General features: G+C 49.4%; 1 protein-coding gene across 1 annotated transcript in view; it reads right to left on the reverse strand.

Annotated features, from left to right (window-relative positions):
• The window catches only part of LOC106608176 (leucine-rich repeat and fibronectin type-III domain-containing protein 2-like), a 190,225-nt gene that overhangs the window by 22,585 nt on the left and 142,635 nt on the right, over nucleotides 1-25,005 (reverse strand). Inside the window, exon 4 of the mRNA XM_014205961.3 lies at nucleotides 2,733-4,129. Within this exon, the coding sequence (XP_014061436.1) occupies nucleotides 2,733-4,108 (1,376 nt within the window). The 5' untranslated portion in view covers nucleotides 4,109-4,129. The remainder of the gene's footprint in view (nucleotides 1-2,732; nucleotides 4,130-25,005) is intronic.

The raw sequence follows: 25,005 nt of genomic DNA on the forward strand, positions 1-25,005 counted from the left end.
CACAAAGGCGGAGGTAGCGGTCCTGCTGCTGGGTTGTTGCCCTCCTACGGCCTCCTCCACGTCTCCTGATGTACTGGCCTGTCTCCTGGTAGCGCCTCCATGCTCTGGACACTACGCTGACAGACACAGCAAACCTTCTTGCCACAGCTCGCATTGATGTGCCATCCTGGATGAGCTGCACTACCTGAGCCACTTGTGTGGGTTGTAGACTCCGTCTCAGCTACCACTAGAGTGAAAGCACCGCCAGCATTCAAAAGTGACCAAAACATCAGCCAGGAAGCATAGGAACTGAGAAGTGGTCTGTGGTCTCCACCTGCAGAACCACTCCTTTATTGGGGGTGTCTTGCTTATTGCCTATAATTTCTACCTGTTGTCTATTCCATTTGCACAACAGCATGTGAAATTTATTGTCAATCAGTGTTGCTTCCTAAGTGGACAGTTTGATTTCACAGAAGTGTGATTGACTTGGAGTTACATTGTGTTGTTTAAGTGTTCCCTTTATTTTTTTTGAGCAGTGTATATTAAATGGTTGTAAAGATGGGGGAGGCCTGTCCATAATAAAGAGATGCTCTGCTTTTCGGAAACCACACTCAAGAAAGTCCTGCAGGCTCTAGTTTTGTCTTGTCTTGATTATTGTCCAGTCATGTGGTCAACTGCTGAAAATAATACCAAGTTAAGCTGCAGCTGGCCCAAAACAGAGCAGCACGTCTTCCTCTTAATTGTAATCAGAGGGCTAATATAAGTATTATGCATGCCAGTCTCTCTTGGTTAAGAGTTGAGGAGAGACTGACTGCATCACTTCTTCTTTTACAAAAAACATGAATGTGTTAAAAATGTCCAATTGTTTACATAGTTAACTTACACACAGCTCTGACACACACTCTTACACCACCAGACATGTCACCAGGGGTCTTTTCACAGTCCCCAAATCCAGAAAAAATTCAAGAAAGCTTACAGTATTACATAGAGAAATTATTGCATGGAACTATACATGTATATATTGCTCAAATAAATAGCAAACCTGGTTTTAAAAAAAACGATAAAGCAACACCTCACGGCACAGCGCCTCTCCCCTATTTGACGTAGATACTGTGTGTATGTATTGATATGTAGGCTATGTGTGCCGTTTTTAAATTCATGTAGTTCTGTGCATGAGCTGTTCTTGTCTATTAATGTTCTGCACTATGTCATATTTCATGCTTTGTGTGGACCCAGCAAGAGTAGCTGCTGTTTTCGCAAAAGCTAATGGGGATCCTAATAAAACACCAAATACCAAAGCTAACACGTTTCTCTGTGATGCAAGAGGTATGAAGCGTGGATCCACCCCCACTCTCCGTGACTCCAGCTAACAGCCAAAAATAGTGGCCCCAGGACCTTGCTATCATTTCTGAAACACATTGTCAAGCCGAGCAGAAGCATAGGCATTAAATCACATGGGATGGTACAATCAAACCATTACATGGTAAAGGATTGCTCTGAGGGACTCATTGCAATTGAACTGAAATATTACTGAAAGTCCGTGTCTGACACATAACTTCCATTACTATGTCCACGTATAGCACCTTCTTTGGCTTCTATTGCTGCTTATACAATCCTGATGGATGAAGATAATGTGCTTAACGTATTCTGGGTATATATTCGATCTTGCTCTAACCATAGGGTAAATAAATATACTATTATATTGTTCTCCGAGCCCAGCGTCTTTTATCGCCTGGTGAATCAGATTTGTCAGAGAAAAGAGAAAACACTTAGGATTTTCTACAGATTTGTTTTGAAGAGGAAGAAGGACTGGTTGTTCTAATGGAGAGTCATACTGTATGCGATAACAAAGCTCTACACTGACTATAGGACTACATATCATTATTTTCATGGCAGGTATAGTACGAGTTAGAGTTCATTTACATTCCAATCCCTTTGAAAAAATTTTTTATATAATAAACTGTAAAGCAATCATAGCCAAGTGTAGTGGTAATGATAAGCAGAAATAAATACTGTCTGATGAGATATAGACCTATATGTCACTAAAGTGTTACAGTACAACTCTCGAAGTCTATGGCTGAAATGATCTGCCTTTCTCTAGGTTTTAACAGAGTAACTAATTTAAATGGCATGAAATAATTGGATTTCCTTTCCAACTGGTTTCACAGTCGTTTGGAGATGTGCTAATATACTATATATCAGCTTCCTGTAATACACTTTCAGCCTCATCAAATAGCTGCTGTAGTGGATTGACAGAATATCCATCCATTAAGCTTAGGAATGAAATTCCCTTATTTATGGCCTACTTAGCATAATGGAGCTGATGCTTAGCGACCGAAACGTCAGATGATAAAAAAGTCTGTGGAAAGTGAAGAGTGAGTTGTCTCGCTGTCCAACAATTCAACGGACAGACAGAAACAATGGATGATGGATGGATCACTTAGGATTAACAACACCATTGTAGGCTATATTGTTATGGAAAACTGGGTATGAAAGCTGCTGGTTCTGTACACATGGCAGTGTTATTGATACTGTGTATTTTGTTCAGAGTAAACAGCATGATTTACTGTTTGCACAATTCATCTTCATCATTCATCTTTTGTGAAAGCTGAGAGACATTATCTTTAGGTAAACAAAACAAGTCGACTGGAGTCTTAAAACAACACTTGTATTGAGCGCCTCCTCCATCTTTTGTTTCCTCATAGATCAAAGCTATCGATGTTCCTACTTCTCTGAAAATGAAGGTTTGTTACCTGTAGATGAGGACTTCATCATCGGAACAGTTGTACTGGAGCTGGTACATCTTTACCTTGGGCGCTGCCTTGCTGACGGTCCACTTAACCAAGGCTGAAATGGCCGTCACCTCTGACACAGTGACCACTTTCTCCAGGGGGGTCTTTGGAACCCCCTTGCTTATCCTGGTGGTGCCGGTGATGTCCGAGAGGCGGGACTTGGGCTGTGAGGCCTGACCGGTGCCGTTGCTGAGGTGGGGCAGCTGGATGATTGACAGATCCACTGAGGCGGTGGACTCCCCAGCCACGTTGGCCGCGATGCAGGTGAAGGTACCGTAGTCCTTGGAGGTGGTGATGAGAATCTCCAGTGTGCCGTTGCCGTAGACGACGGTTCTGGACGAGTTGCCAAGGACACGGTCGTCGGGGGCCATCCAGTGGATGGTGGGGGTGGGGTCTCCAATGGCCTCGCACCTCAGGCTGGCCATCTGGCCCTCCAGCACCAGCATCCTGTGGGTGTGCTGAGTGATGAGGGGTGGCTCACACACAAACTCCTCCTCCCTCACATACCAGAAGTAGCGCCCCTTCAGGTTGGAAGGGGAAGCGCATGTCTCCTGATCATCGTCCCTATCCAGCCGCCGCAGCCACAGCACCTCACAGTTACAATGCAGGGGGTTTCCACCGATGCCAAGGGACAGCTGGGGGGCGTAGGGAGTGGTCATCATCACTGAGTCCTGGGCCCTGGCAAAGATGGGGTCTGGGGGCAGCTTCTGCAGTCGGTTGGAGGTGAGATCCAGGCGAGCCAGTCTCTCTAGATCAGTAAAGGTCCCCTCAGGGATGAAGTCCAGGAGGTTATGGTCAAGACTCAACTGGTGGAGAGAGACCATCAGCTTGACTGAGTCCCAGGGCAGGCTCCTCAGGTTGTTGTAAGACAGATCCAGATCCTCTAGGGAGGGTGCCAGGTCTTCCAAGGCCCGGTCTGAGATGCGCCCCAGCTGGTTGTTGTTAAGGATGAGGTGCTGTAGATTGACCAGGCCCCGGAGATCATCGGGACCCAGCTCTATGAGGCGGTTGTTGTCCAGGTGTAAGGAGCGCAGGGTCTCCAGGTCGCTGAAGGAGAAGGGCTGGATGTAGCTGATGGTGTTGCGGCTAAGCGTAAGGTCCACCAGGTCGGTCATGTTGGCAAAGTCCTGCTGGGTGATGCGGAGGATGTAGTTTCCGCCCAGCCGGAGCTCCACAGTGCGCCGGTCGATGTCCAGTGGGACGAAGAGCAAGCCTTTGGAGGGACACAGGGTCCCCAGGGACTCGGACAGGTTCTGGCACACACAGTACTTTGGGCATGCGTGGGCCATCAACACTGCGGTTCCCAGGACCAGCAGGCAACAGAGGATGTGGTCCATGGTAGAGTCACACAAAGGAACCTACAGAGAGAGAGAGAGAGGAAGAGATAGAGACAGAGAGAGAGAGAAGAGAATAGAAAATAGGAGAAGAGAGAGAGAGGTGGAGGGAGAGAGAGAGAGAGGGAGAGAGAGAGAGAGAGAAGAGAATAGAAAATAGGAGAAGAGAGAGAGAGGTGGAGGGAGAGAGAGAGGTGGAGGGACAGAGAGAGAGAGAGAGAGAGAGAGAGAGAGAGAGAAAGAAATACATGATTAGTTCTTCCATAGTACGCAGTCTACTTCTCCTTTCACTGTGGCAGACAATCATGATCTCATGTAAACTATCTGTGAGGATCTCTGCCTAGAGCAGTAGGGTGTTGGGGCCTGTTTTTGACAGGCTACATCTGTAGGGTTTTGGGGCTTGTTGTTGACAGGCTACAGCAGTAGGGCTTTGAGGCCTGTTGATGACAGGTTACAGCTGTAGGGTTTTGGGGCTTGTTGTTGACAGGCTACAGCAGTAGGGTTTTGGGGCCTGTTGTTGACACAGCAGTAGGGTTTTGGGGCCTGTTGTTGACAGGCTAAATCAGTAGGGTTCTGGGGCCTGTTGTTGACAGGCTACAGCAGTAGGGTTTTGGGGCCTGTTATTGACAGGCTACAGCAGTAGGGTTTTGGGGCCTGTTGTTGAAAGGTTACATCAGTAGTGTTTTGGGGCCTGTTGTTGACAGGTTACATCAGTAGGGTTTTGGGGCCTGTTGTTGACAGGTTACATCAGTAGGATTTTGGGGCCTGTTATTGACAGACTACAGCAGTAGGGTTTTGGGGCTTGTTGTTGACAGGTTACAGCAGTAGGGTTTTGGGGCCTGTTGTTGACAGGTTACAGCAGTAGGGTTTTGGGGCCTGTTATTGACAGACTACAGCAGTAGGGTTTTGGGGCCTGTTGTTGACAGGTCACAGCAGTAGGGTTTTGGGGCTTGTTGTTGACAGGTTACATCAGTAGGGTTTTGGGGCTTGTTGTTGACAGGTTACATCAGTAGGGTTTTGGGGCCTGTTGTTGACAGGCTACATCAGTAGGGTTTTGGGGCTTGTTGTTGACAGGCTACAGCAGTAGGGTTTTGGGGCTTGTTGTTGACAGGTTACATCAGTAGGGTTTTGGGGCCTGTTGTTTACAGGCTACTGCCGTAGGGTTTTGGGGCCTGTTATTGACAGACTACAGCAGTAGGGTTTTGGGGCCTGTTGTTGACACAGCAGTAGGGTTTTGGGGCCTGTTGTTGACAGGTTACAGCAGTAGGGTTTTGGGGCCTGTTATTGACAGGTTAAATCAGTAGGGTTTTGGGGCCTGTTGTTGACAGGTTACATCAGTAGGGTTTTGGGGCCTGTTATTGACAGACTACAGCAGTAGGGTTTTGCGGCCTGTTGTTGACAGGCTACATCAGTAGGGTTTTGGGGCCTGTTGTTGACAGGTTACATCAGTAGGGTTTTGGGGCTTGTTGTTGACAGGCTACAGCAGTAGGGTTTTGGGGCCTGTTGTTGACAGGTTACAGCAGTAGGGTTTTGGGGCTTGTTGTTGACAGGCTACAGCAGTAGGGTTTTGGGGCTTGTTGTTGACAGGTTACATCAGTAGGGTTTTGGGGCTTGTTGTTGACAGGCTACAGCAGTAGGGTTTTGGGCCCTGTTGTTGACAGGCTACATCAGTAGGGTTTTGGGGCCTGTTGTTTACAGGCTACTGCAGTAGGGTTTTGGGGCCTGTTATTGACAGACTACAGCAGTAGGGTTTTGGGGCCTGTTGTTGACAGGTTACCAGCAGTAGGGTTTTGGGGCCTGTTGTTGACAGGCTACATCAGTAGGGTTTTGGGGCTTGTTGTTGACAGGTTACATCAGTAGGGTTTTGGGGCTTGTTGTTGACAGGCTACAGCAGTAGGGTTTTGGGCCCTGTTGTTGACAGGTTACAGCAGTAGGGTTTTGGGGCCTGTTGTTGACAGGTTACAGCAGTAGGGTTTTGGGGCCTGTTATTGACAGACTACAGCAGTAGGGTTTTGGGGCCTGTTATTGACAGACTACAGCAGTAGGGTTTTGGGGCCTGTTATTGACAGACTACTGCAGTAGGGTTTTGGGGCCTGTTATTGACAGACTACAGCAGTAGGGTTTTGGGGCCTGTAGTTGACAGGCTACATCAGTAGGGTTTTGGGGCCTGTTGTTGACAGGTTACATCAGTAGGGTTTTGGGGCTTGTTGTTGACAGGCTACAGCAGTAGGGTTTTGGGGCTTGTTGTTGACAGACTACAGCAGTAGGGTTTTGGGGCCTGTTGTTGACAGGTTACAGCAGTAGGGTTTTGGGGCCTGTTATTGACAGGCTACTGCAGTAGGGTTTTGGGGCCTGTTATTGACAGACTACAGCAGTAGGGTTTTGGGGCCCGTTATTGACAGGTTACATTAGTAGGGTTTTGGGGCCTGTTGTTGACAGGTTACAGCAGTAGGGTTTTGGGGCCTGTTATTGACAGGTTATATCAGTAGGGTTTTGGGGCCTGTTGTTGACAGGTTACATCAGTAGGGTTTTGGGGCCTGTTATTGACAGACTACAGCAGTAGGGTTTTGGGGCCTGTTGTTGACAGGCTACATCAGTAGGGTTTTGGGGCCTGTTGTTGACAGGTTACATCAGTAGGGTTTTGGGGCTTGTTGTTGACAGGCTACAGCAGTAGGGTTTTGGGGCCTGTTGTTGACAGGTTACAGCAGTAGGGTTTTGGGGCTTGTTGTTGACAGGCTACAGCAGTAGGGTTTTGGGGCTTGTTGTTGACAGGTTACATCAGTAGGGTTTTGGGGCTTGTTGTTGACAGGCTACAGCAGTAGGGTTTTGGGCCCTGTTGTTGACAGGCTACATCAGTAGGGTTTTGGGGCCTGTTGTTTACAGGCTACTGCAGTAGGGTTTTGGGGCCTGTTATTGACAGACTACAGCAGTAGGGTTTTGGGGCCTGTTGTTGACAGGTTACCAGCAGTAGGGTTTTGGGGCCTGTTGTTGACAGGTTACAGCAGTAGGGTTTTGGGCCCTGTTGTTGACAGGCTACATCAGTAGGGTTTTGGGGCCTGTTGTTTACAGGCTACTGCAGTAGGGTTTTGGGGCCTGTTATTGACAGACTACAGCAGTAGGGTTTTGGGGCCTGTTGTTGACAGGCTACATCAGTAGGGTATTGGGGCCTGTTGTTGACAGGTTACAGCAGTAGGGTTTTGGGGCCTGTTGTTGACAGGTTACAGCAGTAGGGTTTTGGGGCCTGTTATTGACAGACTACAGCAGTAGGGTTTTGGGGCCTGTTATTGACAGACTACAGCAGTAGGGTTTTGGGGCCTGTTATTGACAGGCTACTGCAGTAGGGTTTTGGGGCCTGTTATTGACAGACTACAGCAGTAGGGTTTTGGGGCCTGTTATTGACAGACTACTGCAGTAGGGTTTTGGGGCCTGTTATTGACAGACTACAGCAGTAGGGTTTTGGGGCCTGTAGTTGACAGGCTACATCAGTAGGGTTTTGGGGCCTGTTGTTGACAGGTTACATCAGTAGGGTTTTGGGGCTTGTTGTTGACAGGCTACAGCAGTAGGGTTTTGGGGCTTGTTGTTGACAGACTACAGCAGTAGGGTTTTGGGGCCTGTTGTTGACAGGTTACAGCAGTAGGGTTTTGGGGCCTGTTATTGACAGGCTACTGCAGTAGGGTTTTGGGGCCTGTTATTGACAGACTACAGCAGTAGGGTTTTGGGGCCCGTTATTGACAGGTTACATTAGTAGGGTTTTGGGGCCTGTTGTTGACAGGTTACAGCAGTAGGGTTTTGGGGCCTGTTATTGACAGGTTATATCAGTAGGGTTTTGGGGCCTGTTGTTGACAGGTTACATCAGTAGGGTTTTGGGGCCTGTTATTGACAGACTACAGCAGTAGGGTTTTGGGGCCTGTTGTTGACAGGCTACATCAGTAGGGTTTTGGGGCCTGTTGTTGACAGGTTACATCAGTAGGGTTTTGGGGCTTGTTGTTGACAGGCTACAGCAGTAGGGTTTTGGGGCCTGTTGTTGACAGGTTACAGCAGTAGGGTTTTGGGGCTTGTTGTTGACAGGCTACAGCAGTAGGGTTTTGGGGCTTGTTGTTGACAGGTTACATCAGTAGGGTTTTGGGGCTTGTTGTTGACAGGCTACAGCAGTAGGGTTTTGGGCCCTGTTGTTGACAGGCTACATCAGTAGGGTTTTGGGGCCTGTTGTTTACAGGCTACTGCAGTAGGGTTTTGGGGCCTGTTATTGACAGACTACAGCAGTAGGGTTTTGGGGCCTGTTGTTGACAGGTTACCAGCAGTAGGGTTTTGGGGCCTGTTGTTGACAGGTTACAGCAGTAGGGTTTTGGGCCCTGTTGTTGACAGGCTACATCAGTAGGGTTTTGGGGCCTGTTGTTTACAGGCTACTGCAGTAGGGTTTTGGGGCCTGTTATTGACAGACTACAGCAGTAGGGTTTTGGGGCCTGTTGTTGACAGGCTACATCAGTAGGGTATTGGGGCCTGTTGTTGACAGGTTACAGCAGTAGGGTTTTGGGGCCTGTTGTTGACAGGTTACAGCAGTAGGGTTTTGGGGCCTGTTATTGACAGACTACAGCAGTAGGGTTTTGGGGCCTGTTATTGACAGACTACAGCAGTAGGGTTTTGGGGCCTGTTATTGACAGGCTACTGCAGTAGGGTTTTGGGGCCTGTTATTGACAGACTACAGCAGTAGGGTTTTGGGGCCTGTAGTTGACAGGCTACATCAGTAGGGTTTTGGGGCCTGTTGTTGACAGGTTACATCAGTAGGGTTTTGGGGCTTGTTGTTGACAGGCTACAGCAGTAGGGTTTTGGGGCTTGTTGTTGACAGACTACAGCAGTAGGGTTTTGGGGCCTGTTGTTGACAGGTTACAGCAGTAGGGTTTTGGGGCCTGTTATTGACAGACTACAGCAGTAGGGTTTTGGGGCCTGTTGTTGACAGGTCACAGCAGTAGGGTTTTGGGGCTTGTTGTTGACAGGTTACATCAGTAGGGTTTTGGGGCCTGTTATTGACAGGTTATATCAGTAGGGTTTTGGGGCCTGTTGTTGACAGGTTACATCAGTAGGGTTTTGGGGCCTGTTATTGACAGACTACAGCAGTAGGGTTTTGGGGCCTGTTGTTGACAGGCTACATCAGTAGGGTTTTGGGGCCTGTTGTTGACAGGTTACATCAGTAGGGTTTTGGGGCTTGTTGTTGACAGGCTACAGCAGTAGGGTTTTGGGGCCTGTTATTGACAGGTTATATCAGTAGGGTTTTGGGGCCTGTTGTTGACAGGTTACATCAGTAGGGTTTTGGGGCCTGTTATTGACAGACTACAGCAGTAGGGTTTTGGGGCCTGTTGTTGACAGGCTACATCAGTAGGGTTTTGAGGCCTGTTGTTGACAGGTTACATCAGTAGGGTTTTGGGGCTTGTTGTTGACAGGCTACAGCAGTAGGGTTTTGGGGCCTGTTGTTGACAGGTTACAGCAGTAGGGTTTTGGGGCTTGTTGTTGACAGGCTACAGCAGTAGGGTTTTGGGGCTTGTTGTTGACAGGTTACATCAGTAGGGTTTTGGGGCTTGTTGTTGACAGGCTACAGCAGTAGGGTTTTGGGCCCTGTTGTTGACAGGCTACATCAGTAGGGTTTTGGGGCCTGTTGTTTACAGGCTACTGCAGTAGGGTTTTGGGGCCTGTTATTGACAGACTACAGCAGTAGGGTTTTGGGGCCTGTTGTTGACAGGTTACCAGCAGTAGGGTTTTGGGGCCTGTTGTTGACAGGTTACAGCAGTAGGGTTTTGGGCCCTGTTGTTGACAGGCTACATCAGTAGGGTTTTGGGGCCTGTTGTTTACAGGCTACTGCAGTAGGGTTTTGGGGCCTGTTATTGACAGACTACAGCAGTAGGGTTTTGGGGCCTGTTGTTGACAGGCTACATCAGTAGGGTATTGGGGCCTGTTGTTGACAGGTTACAGCAGTAGGGTTTTGGGGCCTGTTGTTGACAGGTTACAGCAGTAGGGTTTTGGGGCCTGTTATTGACAGACTACAGCAGTAGGGTTTTGGGGCCTGTTATTGACAGACTACAGCAGTAGGGTTTTGGGGCCTGTTATTGACAGGCTACTGCAGTAGGGTTTTGGGGCCTGTTATTGACAGACTACAGCAGTAGGGTTTTGGGGCCTGTTGTTGACAGGTTACAGCAGTAGGGTTTTGGGGCCTGTTATTGACAGGTTAAATCAGTAGGGTTTTGGGGCCTGTTGTTGACAGGTTACATCAGTAGGGTTTTGGGGCCTGTTATTGACAGACTACAGCAGTAGGGTTTTGCGGCCTGTTGTTGACAGGCTACATCAGTAGGGTTTTGGGGCCTGTTGTTGACAGGTTACATCAGTAGGGTTTTGGGGCTTGTTGTTGACAGGCTACAGCAGTAGGGTTTTGGGGCCTGTTGTTGACAGGTTACAGCAGTAGGGTTTTGGGGCTTGTTGTTGACAGGCTACAGCAGTAGGGTTTTGGGGCTTGTTGTTGACAGGTTACATCAGTAGGGTTTTGGGGCTTGTTGTTGACAGGCTACAGCAGTAGGGTTTTGGGCCCTGTTGTTGACAGGCTACATCAGTAGGGTTTTGGGGCCTGTTGTTTACAGGCTACTGCAGTAGGGTTTTGGGGCCTGTTATTGACAGACTACAGCAGTAGGGTTTTGGGGCCTGTTGTTGACAGGTTACCAGCAGTAGGGTTTTGGGGCCTGTTGTTGACAGGCTACATCAGTAGGGTTTTGGGGCTTGTTGTTGACAGGTTACATCAGTAGGGTTTTGGGGCTTGTTGTTGACAGGCTACAGCAGTAGGGTTTTGGGCCCTGTTGTTGACAGGTTACAGCAGTAGGGTTTTGGGGCCTGTTGTTGACAGGTTACAGCAGTAGGGTTTTGGGGCCTGTTATTGACAGACTACAGCAGTAGGGTTTTGGGGCCTGTTATTGACAGACTACAGCAGTAGGGTTTTGGGGCCTGTTATTGACAGACTACTGCAGTAGGGTTTTGGGGCCTGTTATTGACAGACTACAGCAGTAGGGTTTTGGGGCCTGTAGTTGACAGGCTACATCAGTAGGGTTTTGGGGCCTGTTGTTGACAGGTTACATCAGTAGGGTTTTGGGGCTTGTTGTTGACAGGCTACAGCAGTAGGGTTTTGGGGCTTGTTGTTGACAGACTACAGCAGTAGGGTTTTGGGGCCTGTTGTTGACAGGTTACAGCAGTAGGGTTTTGGGGCCTGTTATTGACAGGCTACTGCAGTAGGGTTTTGGGGCCTGTTATTGACAGACTACAGCAGTAGGGTTTTGGGGCCCGTTATTGACAGGTTACATTAGTAGGGTTTTGGGGCCTGTTGTTGACAGGTTACAGCAGTAGGGTTTTGGGGCCTGTTATTGACAGGTTATATCAGTAGGGTTTTGGGGCCTGTTGTTGACAGGTTACATCAGTAGGGTTTTGGGGCCTGTTATTGACAGAATACAGCAGTAGGGTTTTGGGGCCTGTTGTTGACAGGCTACATCAGTAGGGTTTTGAGGCCTGTTGTTGACAGGTTACATCAGTAGGGTTTTGGGGCTTGTTGTTGACAGGCTACAGCAGTAGGGTTTTGGGGCCTGTTGTTGACAGGTTACAGCAGTAGGGTTTTGGGGCTTGTTGTTGACAGGCTACAGCAGTAGGGTTTTGGGGCTTGTTGTTGACAGGTTACATCAGTAGGGTTTTGGGGCTTGTTGTTGACAGGCTACAGCAGTAGGGTTTTGGGCCCTGTTGTTGACAGGCTACATCAGTAGGGTTTTGGGGCCTGTTGTTTACAGGCTACTGCAGTAGGGTTTTGGGGCCTGTTATTGACAGACTACAGCAGTAGGGTTTTGGGGCCTGTTGTTGACAGGTTACCAGCAGTAGGGTTTTGGGGCCTGTTGTTGACAGGTTACAGCAGTAGGGTTTTGGGCCCTGTTGTTGACAGGCTACATCAGTAGGGTTTTGGGGCCTGTTGTTTACAGGCTACTGCAGTAGGGTTTTGGGGCCTGTTATTGACAGACTACAGCAGTAGGGTTTTGGGGCCTGTTGTTGACAGGCTACATCAGTAGGGTATTGGGGCCTGTTGTTGACAGGTTACAGCAGTAGGGTTTTGGGGCCTGTTGTTGACAGGTTACAGCAGTAGGGTTTTGGGGCCTGTTATTGACAGACTACAGCAGTAGGGTTTTGGGGCCTGTTATTGACAGACTACAGCAGTAGGGTTTTGGGGCCTGTTATTGACAGGCTACTGCAGTAGGGTTTTGGGGCCTGTTATTGACAGACTACAGCAGTAGGGTTTTGGGGCCTGTAGTTGACAGGCTACATCAGTAGGGTTTTGGGGCCTGTTGTTGACAGGTTACATCAGTAGGGTTTTGGGGCTTGTTGTTGACAGGCTACAGCAGTAGGGTTTTGGGGCTTGTTGTTGACAGACTACAGCAGTAGGGTTTTGGGGCCTGTTGTTGACAGGTTACAGCAGTAGGGTTTTGGGGCCTGTTATTGACAGACTACAGCAGTAGGGTTTTGGGGCCTGTTGTTGACAGGTCACAGCAGTAGGGTTTTGGGGCTTGTTGTTGACAGGTTACATCAGTAGGGTTTTGGGGCTTGTTGTTGACAGGTTACATCAGTAGGGTTTTGGGGCCTGTTGTTGACAGGCTACATCAGTAGGGTTTTGGGGCCTGTTGTTGACAGGCTACAGCAGTAGGGTTTTGGGGCTTGTTGTTGAAGTGTTACATCAGTAGGGTTTTGGGGCCTGCTGTTTACAGGCTACTGCCGTAGGGTTTTGGGGCCTGTTATTGACAGACTACAGCAGTAGGGTTTTGGGGCCTGTTGTTGACACAGCAGTAGGGTTTTGGGGCCTGTTGTTGACAGGTTACATCAGTAGGGTTTTGGGGCCTGTTATTGACAGACTACAGCAGTAGGGTTTCGGGGCCTGTTGTTGACAGGCTACATCAGTAGGGTTTTGGGGCCTGTTGTTGACAGGTTACATCAGTAGGGTTTTGGGGCTTGTTGTTGACAGGCTACAGCAGTAGGGTTTTGGGGCTTGTTGTTGACAGGTTACATCAGTAGGGTTTTGGGGCTTGTTGTTGACAGGCTACAGCAGTAGGGTTTTGGGCCCTGTTGTTGACAGGCTACATCAGTAGGGTTTTGGGGCTTGTTGTTGACAGGCTACTGCAGTAGGGTTTTGGGGCCTGTTGTTTACAGGCTACTGCCGTAGGGTTTTGGGGCCTGTTATTGACAGACTACAGCAGTAGGGTTTTGGGGCCTGTTGTTGACACAGCAGTAGGGTTTTGGGGCCTGTTGTTGACAGGTTACAGCAGTAGGGTTTTGGGGCCTGTTATTGACAGGTTATATCAGTAGGGTTTTGGGGCCTGTTGTTGACAGGTTACATCAGTAGGGTTTTGGGGCCTGTTATTGACAGACTACAGCAGTAGGGTTTTGGGGCCTGTTGTTGACAGGCTACATCAGTAGGGTTTTGGGGCCTGTTGTTGACAGGTTACATCAGTAGGGTTTTGGGGCTTGTTGTTGACAGGCTACAGCAGTAGGGTTTTGGGGCCTGTTGTTGACAGGTTACAGCAGTAGGGTTTTGGGGCTTGTTGTTGACAGGCTACAGCAGTAGGGTTTTGGGGCTTGTTGTTGACAGGTTACATCAGTAGGGTTTTGGGGCTTGTTGTTGACAGGCTACAGCAGTAGGGTTTTGGGCCCTGTTGTTGACAGGCTACATCAGTAGGGTTTTGGGGCCTGTTGTTTACAGGCTACTGCAGTAGGGTTTTGGGGCCTGTTATTGACAGACTACAGCAGTAGGGTTTTGGGGCCTGTTGTTGACAGGTTACCAGCAGTAGGGTTTTGGGGCCTGTTGTTGACAGGTTACAGCAGTAGGGTTTTGGGCCCTGTTGTTGACAGGCTACATCAGTAGGGTTTTGGGGCCTGTTGTTTACAGGCTACTGCAGTAGGGTTTTGCGGCCTGTTATTGACAGACTACAGCAGTAGGGTTTTGGGGCCTGTTGTTGACAGGCTACATCAGTAGGGTATTGGGGCCTGTTGTTGACAGGTTACAGCAGTAGGGTTTTGGGGCCTGTTGTTGACAGGTTACAGCAGTAGGGTTTTGGGGCCTGTTATTGACAGACTACAGCAGTAGGGTTTTGGGGCCTGTTATTGACAGACTACAGCAGTAGGGTTTTGGGGCCTGTTATTGACAGGCTACTGCAGTAGGGTTTTGGGGCCTGTTATTGACAGACTACAGCAGTAGGGTTTTGGGGCCTGTAGTTGACAGGCTACATCAGTAGGGTTTTGGGGCCTGTTGTTGACAGGTTACATCAGTAGGGTTTTGGGGCTTGTTGTTGACAGGCTACAGCAGTAGGGTTTTGGGGCTTGTTGTTGACAGACTACAGCAGTAGGGTTTTGGGGCCTGTTGTTGACAGGTTACAGCAGTAGGGTTTTGGGGCCTGTTATTGACAGACTACAGCAGTAGGGTTTTGGGGCCTGTTGTTGACAGGTCACAGCAGTAGGGTTTTGGGGCTTGTTGTTGACAGGTTACATCAGTAGGGTTTTGGGGCTTGTTGTTGACAGGTTACATCAGTAGGGTTTTGGGGCCTGTTGTTGACAGGCTACATCAGTAGGGTTTTGGGGCTTGTTGTTGACAGGCTACAGCAGTAGGGTTTTGGGGCTTGTTGTTGACAGACTACAGCAGTAGGGTTTTGGGGCCTGTTGTTGACAGGTTACAGCAGTAGGGTTTTGGGGCCTGTTATTGACAGGCTACTGCAGTAGGGTTTTGGGGCCTGTTATTGACAGACTACAGCAGTAGGGTTTTGGGGCCCGTTATTGACAGGTTACATTAGTAGGGTTTTGGGGCCTGTTGTTGACAGGTTACAGCAGTAGGGTTTTGGGGCCTGTTATTGACAGGTTATATCAGTAGGGTTTTGGGGCCTGTTGTTGACAGGTTACATCAGTAGGGTTTTGGGGCCTGTTATTGACAGACTACAGCAGTAGGGTTTTGGGGCCTGTTGTTGACAGGCTACATCAGTAGGGTTTTGGGGCCTGTTGTTGACAGGTTACATCAGTAGGGTTTTGGGGCTTGTTGTTGACAGGCTACAGCAGTAGGGTTTTGGGGCCTGTTGTTGACAGGTTACAGCAGTAGGGTTTTTGGGCTTGTTGTTGACAGGCTACAGCAGTAGGGTTTTGGGGCTTGTTGTTGACAGGTTACATCAGTAGGGTTTTGGGGCTTGTTGTTGACAGGCTACAGCAGTAGGGTTTTGGGCCCTGTTGTTGACAGGCTACATCAGTAGGGTTTTGGGGCCTGTTGTTTACAGGCTACTGCAGTAGGGTTTTGGGGCCTGTTATTGACAGACTACAGCAGTAGGGTTTTGGGGCCTGTTGTTGACAGGTTACCAGCAGTAGGGTTTTGGGCCCTGTTGTTGACAGGCTACATCAGTAGGGTTTTGGGGCCTGTTGTTTACAGGCTACTGCAGTAGGGTTTTGGGGCCTGTTATTGACAGACTACAGCAGTAGGGTTTTGGGGCCTGTTGTTGACAGGCTACATCAGTAGGGTTTTGGGGCCTGTTGTTGACAGGTTACAGCAGTAGGGTTTTGGGGCCTGTTGTTGACAGGTTACAGCAGTAGGGTTTTGGGGCCTGTTATTGACAGACTACAGCAGTAGGGTTTTGGGGCCTGTTATTGACAGACTACAGCAGTAGGGTTTTGGGGCCTGTTATTGACAGGCTACTGCAGTAGGGTTTTGGGGCCTGTTATTGACAGACTACAGCAGTAGGGTTTTGGGGCCTGTAGTTGACAGGCTACATCAGTAGGGTTTTGGGGCCTGTTGTTGACAGGTTACATCAGTAGGGTTTTGGGGCTTGTTGTTGACAGGCTACAGCAGTAGGGTTTTGGGGCTTGTTGTTGACAGACTACAGCAGTAGGGTTTTGGGGCCTGTTGTTGACAGGTTACAGCAGTAGGGTTTTGGGGCCTGTTATTGACAGACTACAGCAGTAGGGTTTTGGGGCCTGTTGTTGACAGGTCACAGCAGTAGGGTTTTGGGGCTTGTTGTTGACAGGTTACATCAGTAGGGTTTTGGGGCTTGTTGTTGACAGGTTACATCAGTAGGGTTTTGGGGCCTGTTGTTGACAGGCTACATCAGTAGGGTTTTGGGGCCTGTTGTTTACAGGCTACTGCCGTAGGGTTTTGGGGCCTGTTATTGACAGACTACAGCAGTAGGGTTTTGGGGCCTGTTGTTGACACAGCAGTAGGGTTTTGGGGCCTGTTGTTGACAGGTTACATCAGTAGGGTTTTGGGGCCTGTTATTGACAGACTACAGCAGTAGGGTTTCGGGGCCTGTTGTTGACAGGCTACATCAGTAGGGTTTTGGGGCCTGTTGTTGACAGGTTACATCAGTAGGGTTTTGGGGCTTGTTGTTGACAGGCTACAGCAGTAGGGTTTTGGGGCTTGTTGTTGACAGGTTAAATCAGTAGGGTTTTGGGGCTTGTTGTTGACAGGCTACAGCAGTAGGGTTTTGGGCCCTGTTGTTGACAGGCTACATCAGTAGGGTTTTGGGGCTTGTTGTTGACAGGCTACTGCAGTAGGGTTTTGGGGCCTGTTGTTTACAGGCTACTGCCGTAGGGTTTTGGGGCCTGTTATTGACAGACTACAGCAGTAGGGTTTTGGGGCCTGTTGTTGACACAGCAGTAGGGTTTTGGGGCCTGTTGTTGACAGGTTACAGCAGTAGGGTTTTGGGGCCTGTTATTGACAGGTTATATCAGTAGGGTTTTGGGGCCTGTTGTTGACAGGTTACATCAGTAGGGTTTTGGGGCCTGTTATTGACAGACTACAGCAGTAGGGTTTTGGGGCCTGTTGTTGACAGGCTACATCAGTAGGGTTTTGGGGCCTGTTGTTGACAGGTTACATCAGTAGGGTTTTGGGGCTTGTTGTTGACAGGCTACAGCAGTAGGGTTTTGGGGCCTGTTGTTGACAGGTTACAGCAGTAGGGTTTTGGGGCTTGTTGTTGACAGGCTACAGCAGTAGGGTTTTGGGGCTTGTTGTTGACAGGTTACATCAGTAGGGTTTTGGGGCTTGTTGTTGACAGGCTACAGCAGTAGGGTTTTGGGCCCTGTTGTTGACAGGCTACATCAGTAGGGTTTTGGGGCCTGTTGTTTACAGGCTACTGCAGTAGGGTTTTGGGGCCTGTTATTGACAGACTACAGCAGTAGGGTTTTGGGGCCTGTTGTTGACAGGTTACCAGCAGTAGGGTTTTGGGGCCTGTTGTTGACAGGTTACAGCAGTAGGGTTTTGGGCCCTGTTGTTGACAGGCTACATCAGTAGGGTTTTGGGGCCTGTTGTTTACAGGCTACTGCAGTAGGGTTTTGGGGCCTGTTATTGACAGACTACAGCAGTAGGGTTTTGGGGCCTGTTGTTGACAGGCTACATCAGTAGGGTATTGGGGCCTGTTGTTGACAGGTTACAGCAGTAGGGTTTTGGGGCCTGTTGTTGACAGGTTACAGCAGTAGGGTTTTGGGGCCTGTTATTGACAGACTACAGCAGTAGGGTTTTGGGGCCTGTTATTGACAGACTACAGCAGTAGGGTTTTGGGGCCTGTTATTGACAGGCTACTGCAGTAGGGTTTTGGGGCCTGTTATTGACAGACTACAGCAGTAGGGTTTTGGGGCCTGTAGTTGACAGGCTACATCAGTAGGGTTTTGGGGCCTGTTGTTGACAGGTTACATCAGTAGGGTTTTGGGGCTTGTTGTTGACAGGCTACAGCAGTAGGGTTTTGGGGCTTGTTGTTGACAGACTACAGCAGTAGGGTTTTGGGGCCTGTTGTTGACAGGTTACAGCAGTAGGGTTTTGGGGCCTGTTATTGACAGACTACAGCAGTAGGGTTTTGGGGCCTGTTGTTGACAGGTCATAGCAGTAGGGTTTTGGGGCTTGTTGTTGACAGGTTACATCAGTAGGGTTTTGGGGCTTGTTGTTGACAGGTTACATCATTAGGGTTTTGGGGCCTGTTGTTGACAGGCTACATCAGTAGGCTTTTGGGGCCTGTTGTTGACAGGCTACAGCAGTAAGGTTTTGGGGCTTGTTGTTGACATGTTACATCAGTAGGGTTTTGGGGCCTGTTGTTTACAGGCTACTGCCGTAGGGTTTTGGGGCCTGTTATTGACAGACTACAGCAGTAGGGTTTTGGGGCCTGTTGTTGACACAGCAGTAGGGTTTTGGGGCCTGTTGTTGACAGGTTACATCAGTAGGGTTTTGGGGCCTGTTATTGACAGACTACAGCAGTAGGGTTTCGGGGCCTGTTGTTGACAGGCTACATCAGTAGGGTTTTGGGGCCTGTTGTTGACAGGTTACATCAGTAGGGTTTTGGGGCTTGTTGTTGACAGGCTACAGCAGTAGGGTTTTGGGGCTTGTTGTTGACAGGCTACAGCAGTAGGGTTTTGGGGCCTGTTGTTGACAGGTTACAGCAGTAGGGTTTTGGGGCTTGTTGTTGACATGTTACATCAGTAGGGTTTTGGGGCCTGTTGTTTACAGGCTACTGCCGTAGGGTTTTGGGGCCTGTTATTGACAGACTACAGCAGTAGGGTTTTGGGGCCTGTTGTTGACACAGCAGTAGGGTTTTGGGGCCTGTTGTTGACAGGTTACATCAGTAGGGTTTTGGGGCCTGTTATTGACAGACTACAGCAGTAGGGTTTCGGGGCCTGTTGTTGACAGGCTACATCAGTAGGGTTTTGGGGCCTGTTGTTGACAGGTTACATCAGTAGGGTTTTGGGGCTTGTTGTTGACAGGCTACAGCAGTAGGGTTTTGGGGCCTGTTGTTGACAGGTTACAGCAGTAGGGTTTTGGGGCTTGTTGTTGACAGGCTACAGCAGTAGGGTTTTGGGGCTTGGTGTTGACAGGCTACAGCAGTAGGGTTTTGGGCCCTGTTGTTGACAGGCTACATCAGTAGGGTTTTGGGGCTTGTTGTTGACAGGCTACTGCAGTAGGGTTTTGGGGCCTGTTGTTTACAGGCTACTGCCGTAGGGTTTTGGGGCCTGTTATTGACAGACTACAGCAGTAGGGTTTTGGGGCCTGTTGTTGACACAGCAGTAGGGTTTTGGGGCCTGTTGTTGACAGGTTACAGCAGTAGGGTTTTGGGGCCTGTTATTGACAGGTTATATCAGTAGGGTTTTGGGGCCTGTTGTTGACAGGTTACATCAGTAGGGTTTTGGGGCTTGTTGTTGACAGGTTACATCAGTAGGGTTTTGGGGCTTGTTGTTGACAGGCTACAGCAGTAGGGTTTTGGGCCCTGTTGTTGACAGGCTACATCAGTAGGGTTTTGGGGCCTGTTGTTTACAGGCTACTGCAGTAGGGTTTTGGGGCCTGTTATTGACAGACTACAGCAGTAGGGTTTTGGGGCCTGTTGTTGACAGGTTACCAGCAGTAGGGTTTTGGGGCCTGTTGTTGACAGGTTACAGCAGTAGGGTTTTGGGCCCTGTTGTTGACAGGCTACATCAGTAGGGTTTTGGGGCCTGTTGTTTACAGGCTACTGCAGTAGGGTTTTGGGGCCTGTTATTGACAGACTACAGCAGTAGGGTTTTGGGGCCTGTTGTTGACAGGCTACATCAGTAGGGTATTGGGGCCTGTTGTTGACAGGTTACAGCAGTAGGGTTTTGGGGCCTGTTGTTGACAGGTTACAGCAGTAGGGTTTTGGGGCCTGTTATTGACAGACTACAGCAGTAGGGTTTTGGGGCCTGTTATTGACAGACTACAGCAGTAGGGTTTTGGGGCCTGTTATTGACAGGCTACTGCAGTAGGGTTTTGGGGCCTGTTATTGACAGACTACAGCAGTAGGGTTTTGGGGCCTGTAGTTGACAGGCTACATCAGTAGGGTTTTGGGGCCTGTTGTTGACAGGTTACATCAGTAGGGTTTTGGGGCTTGTTGTTGACAGGCTACAGCAGTAGGGTTTTGGGGCTTGTTGTTGACAGACTACAGCAGTAGGGTTTTGGGGCCTGTTGTTGACAGGTTACAGCAGTAGGGTTTTGGGGCCTGTTATTGACAGACTACAGCAGTAGGGTTTTGGGGCCTGTTGTTGACAGGTCACAGCAGTAGGGTTTTGGGGCTTGTTGTTGACAGGTTACATCAGTAGGGTTTTGGGGCTTGTTGTTGACAGGTTACATCAGTAGGGTTTTGGGGCCTGTTGTTGACAGGCTACATCAGTAGGGTTTTGGGGCCTGTTGTTGACAGGCTACAGCAGTAAGGTTTTGGGGCTTGTTGTTGACATGTTACATCAGTAGGGTTTTGGGGCCTGTTGTTTACAGGCTACTGCCGTAGGGTTTTGGGGCCTGTTATTGACAGACTACAGCAGTAGGGTTTTGGGGCCTGTTGTTGACACAGCAGTAGGGTTTTGGGGCCTGTTGTTGACAGGTTACATCAGTAGGGTTTTGGGGCCTGTTATTGACAGACTACAGCAGTAGGGTTTCGGGGCCTGTTGTTGACAGGCTACATCAGTAGGTTTTTGGGGCCTGTTGTTGACAGGTTACATCAGTAGGGTTTTGGGGCTTGTTGTTGACAGGCTACAGCAGTAGGGTTTTGGGGCTTGTTGTTGACAGGCTACAGCAGTAGGGTTTTGGGGCCTGTTGTTGACAGGTTACAGCAGTAGGGTTTTGGGGCTTGTTGTTGACATGTTACATCAGTAGGGTTTTGGGGCCTGTTGTTTACAGGCTACTGCCGTAGGGTTTTTGGGCCTGTTATTGACAGACTACAGCAGTAGGGTTTTGGGGCCTGTTGTTGACACAGCAGTAGGGTTTTGGGGCCTGTTGTTGACAGGTTACATCAGTAGGGTTTTGGGGCCTGTTATTGACAGACTACAGCAGTAGGGTTTCGGGGCCTGTTGTTGACAGGCTACATCAGTAGGGTTTTGGGGCCTGTTGTTGACAGGTTACATCAGTAGGGTTTTGGGGCTTGTTGTTGACAGGCTACAGCAGTAGGGTTTTGGGGCCTGTTGTTGACAGGTTACAGCAGTAGGGTTTTGGGGCTTGTTGTTGACAGGCTACAGCAGTAGGGTTTTGGGGCTTGTTGTTGACAGGCTACAGCAGTAGGGTTTTGGGCCCTGTTGTTGACAGGCTACATCAGTAGGGTTTTGGGGCTTGTTGTTGACAGGCTACTGCCGTAGGGTTTTGGGGCCTGTTGTTTACAGGCTACTGCCGTAGGGTTTTGGGGCCTGTTATTGACAGACTACAGCAGTAGGGTTTTGGGGCCTGTTGTTGGTTGACACAGCAGTAGGGTTTTGGGGCCTGTTGTTGACAGGTTACAGCAGTAGGGTTTTGGGGCCTGTTATTGACAGGTTATATCAGTAGGGTTTTGGGGCCTGTTGTTGACAGGTTACATCAGTAGGGTTTTGGGGCCTGTTTTTGACAGACTACAGCAGTAGGGTTTTGGGGCCTGTTGTTGACAGGCTACATCAGTAGGGTTTTGGGGCCTGTTGTTGACAGGTTACATCAGTAGGGTTTTGGGGCTTGTTGTTGACAGGCTACAGCAGTAGGGTTTTGGGGCCTGTTGTTGACAGGTTACAGCAGTAGGGTTTTGGGGCTTGTTGTTGACAGGCTACAGCAGTAGGGTTTTGGGGCTTGTTGTTGACAGGTTACATCAGTAGGGTTTTGGGGCTTGTTGTTGACAGGCTACAGCAGTAGGGTTTTGGGCCCTGTTGTTGACAGGCTACATCAGTAGGGTTTTGGGGCCTGTTGTTTACAGGCTACTGCAGTAGGGTTTTGGGGCCTGTTATTGACAGACTACAGCAGTAGGGTTTTGGGGCCTGTTGTTGACAGGTTACCAGCAGTAGGGTTTTGGGGCCTGTTGTTGACAGGTTACAGCAGTAGGGTTTTGGGCCCTGTTGTTGACAGGCTACATCAGTAGGGTTTTGGGGCCTGTTGTTTACAGGCTACTGCAGTAGGGTTTTGGGGCCTGTTATTGACAGACTACAGCAGTAGGGTTTTGGGGCCTGTTGTTGACAGGCTACATCAGTAGGGTATTGGGGCCTGTTGTTGACAGGTTACAGCAGTAGGGTTTTGGGGCCTGTTGTTGACAGGTTACAGCAGTAGGGTTTTGGGGCCTGTTATTGACAGACTACAGCAGTAGGGTTTTGGGGCCTGTTATTGACAGACTACAGCAGTAGGGTTTTGGGGCCTGTTATTGACAGGCTACTGCAGTAGGGTTTTGGGGCCTGTTATTGACAGACTACAGCAGTAGGGTTTTGGGGCCTGTAGTTGACAGGCTACATCAGTAGGGTTTTGGGGCCTGTTGTTGACAGGTTACATCAGTAGGGTTTTGGGGCTTGTTGTTGACAGGCTACAGCAGTAGGGTTTTGGGGCTTGTTGTTGACAGACTACAGCAGTAGGGTTTTGGGGCCTGTTGTTGACACAGCAGTAGGGTTTTGGGGCCTGTTGTTGACAGGTTACATCAGTAGGGTTTTGGGGCCTGTTATTGACAGACTACAGCAGTAGGGTTTCGGGGCCTGTTGTTGACAGGCTACATCAGTAGGGTTTTGGGGCCTGTTGTTGACAGGTTACATCAGTAGGGTTTTGGGGCTTGTTGTTGACAGGCTACAGCAGTAGGGTTTTGGGGCCTGTTGTTGACAGGTTACAGCAGTAGGGTTTTGGGGCTTGTTGTTGACAGGCTACAGCAGTAGGGTTTTGGGGCTTGTTGTTGACAGGTTACATCAGTAGGGTTTTGGGGCTTGTTGTTGACAGGCTACAGCAGTAGGGTTTTGGGCCCTGTTGTTGACAGGCTACATCAGTAGGGTTTTGGGGCTTGTTGTTGACAGGCTACTGCAGTAGGGTTTTGGGGCCTGTTGTTTACAGGCTACTGCCGTAGGGTTTTGGGGCCTGTTATTGACAGACTACAGCAGTAGGGTTTTGGGGCCTGTTGTTGACACAGCAGTAGGGTTTTGGGGCCTGTTGTTGACAGGTTACAGCAGTAGGGTTTTGGGGCCTGTTATTGACAGGTTATATCAGTAGGGTTTTGGGGCCTGTTGTTGACAGGTTACATCAGTAGGGTTTTGGGGCCTGTTATTGACAGACTACAGCAGTAGGGTTTTGGGGCCTGTTGTTGACAGGCTACATCAGTAGGGTTTTGGGGCCTGTTGTTGACAGGTTACATCAGTAGGGTTTTGGGGCTTGTTGTTGACAGGCTACAGCAGTAGGGTTTTGGGGCCTGTTGTTGACAGGTTACAGCAGTAGGGTTTTGGGGCTTGTTGTTGACAGGCTACAGCAGTAGGGTTTTGGGGCTTGTTGTTGACAGGTTACATCAGTAGGGTTTTGGGGCTTGTTGTTGACAGGCTACAGCAGTAGGGTTTTGGGCCCTGTTGTTGACAGGCTACATCAGTAGGGTTTTGGGGCCTGTTGTTTACAGGCTACTGCAGTAGGGTTTTGGGGCCTGTTATTGACAGACTACAGCAGTAGGGTTTTGGGGCCTGTTGTTGACAGGTTACCAGCAGTAGGGTTTTGGGGCCTGTTGTTGACAGGCTACATCAGTAGGGTATTGGGGCCTGTTGTTGACAGGTTACAGCAGTAGGGTTTTGGGGCCTGTTGTTGACAGGTTACACCAGTAGGGTTTTGGGGCCTGTTATTGACAGACTACAGCAGTAGGGTTTTGGGGCCTGTTATTGACAGACTACAGCAGTAGGGTTTTGGGGCCTGTTATTGAGAGGCTACTGAGTAGGGTTTTGGGGCCTGTTGTTGACAGACTACAGCAGTAGGGTTTTGGGGCCTGTAGTTGACAGGCTACATCAGTAGGGTTTTGGGGCCTGTTGTTGACAGGTTACATCAGTAGGGTTTTGGGGCTTGTTGTTGACAGGCTACAGCAGTAGGGTTTTGGGGCTTGTTGTTGACAGACTACAGCAGTAGGGTTTTGGGGCCTGTTGTTGACAGGTTACAGCAGTAGGGTTTTGGGGCCTGTTATTGACAGACTACAGCAGTAGGGTTTTGGGGCCTGTTGTTGACAGGTCACAGCAGTAGGGTTTTGGGGCTTGTTGTTGACAGGTTACATCAGTAGGGTTTTGGGGCTTGTTGTTGACAGGTTACATCAGTAGGGTTTTGGGGCCTGTTGTTGACAGGCTACAGCAGTAGGGTTTTGGGGCTTGTTGTTGACAGGTTACATCAGTAGGGTTTTGGGGCCTGTTGTTTACAGGCTACTGCCGTAGGGTTTTGGGGCCTGTTATTGACAGACTACAGCAGTAGGGTTTTGGGGTCTGTTGCTGACACAGCAGTAGGGTTTTGGGGCCTGTTGTTGACAGGTTACAGCAGTAGGGTTTTGGGGCCTGTTATTGACAGGTTATATCAGTAGGGTTTTGGGGCCTGTTGTTGACAGGTTACATCAGTAGGGTTTTGGGGCCTGTTATTGACAGACTACAGCAGTAGGGTTTCGGGGCCTGTTGTTGACAGGCTACATCAGTAGGGTTTTGGGGCCTGTTGTTGACAGGTTACATCAGTAGGGTTTTGGGGCTTGTTGTTGACAGGCTACAGCAGTAGGGTTTTGGGGCTTGTTGTTGACAGGCTACAGCAGTAGGGTTTTGGAGCTTGTTGTTGACAGGTTACATCAGTAGGGTTTTGGGACTTGTTGTTGACAGGCTACAGCAGTAGGGTTTTGGGCCCTGTTGTTGACAGGCTACATCAGTAAGGTTTTGGGGCCTGTTGTTTACAGGCTACTGCAGTAGGGTTTTGGGGCCTGTTATTGACAGACTACAGCAGTAGGGTTTTGGGGCCTGTTGTTGACAGGTTACCAGCAGTAGGGTTTTGGGGCCTGTTATTGACAGACTACAGCAGTAGGGTTTTGGGGCCTGTTGTTGACAGGCTACATCAGTAGGGTTTTGGGGCCTGTTGTTGACAGGTTACAGCAGTAGGGTGTTGGGGCCTGTTGTTGACAGGTTACAGCAGT

The sequence above is a fragment of the Salmo salar genome, chromosome 06 (assembly GCF_965601325.2).
Source record: "Salmo salar chromosome 06, fSalSal1, whole genome shotgun sequence".
Lineage (NCBI taxonomy): Eukaryota > Metazoa > Chordata > Actinopteri > Salmoniformes > Salmonidae > Salmo > Salmo salar.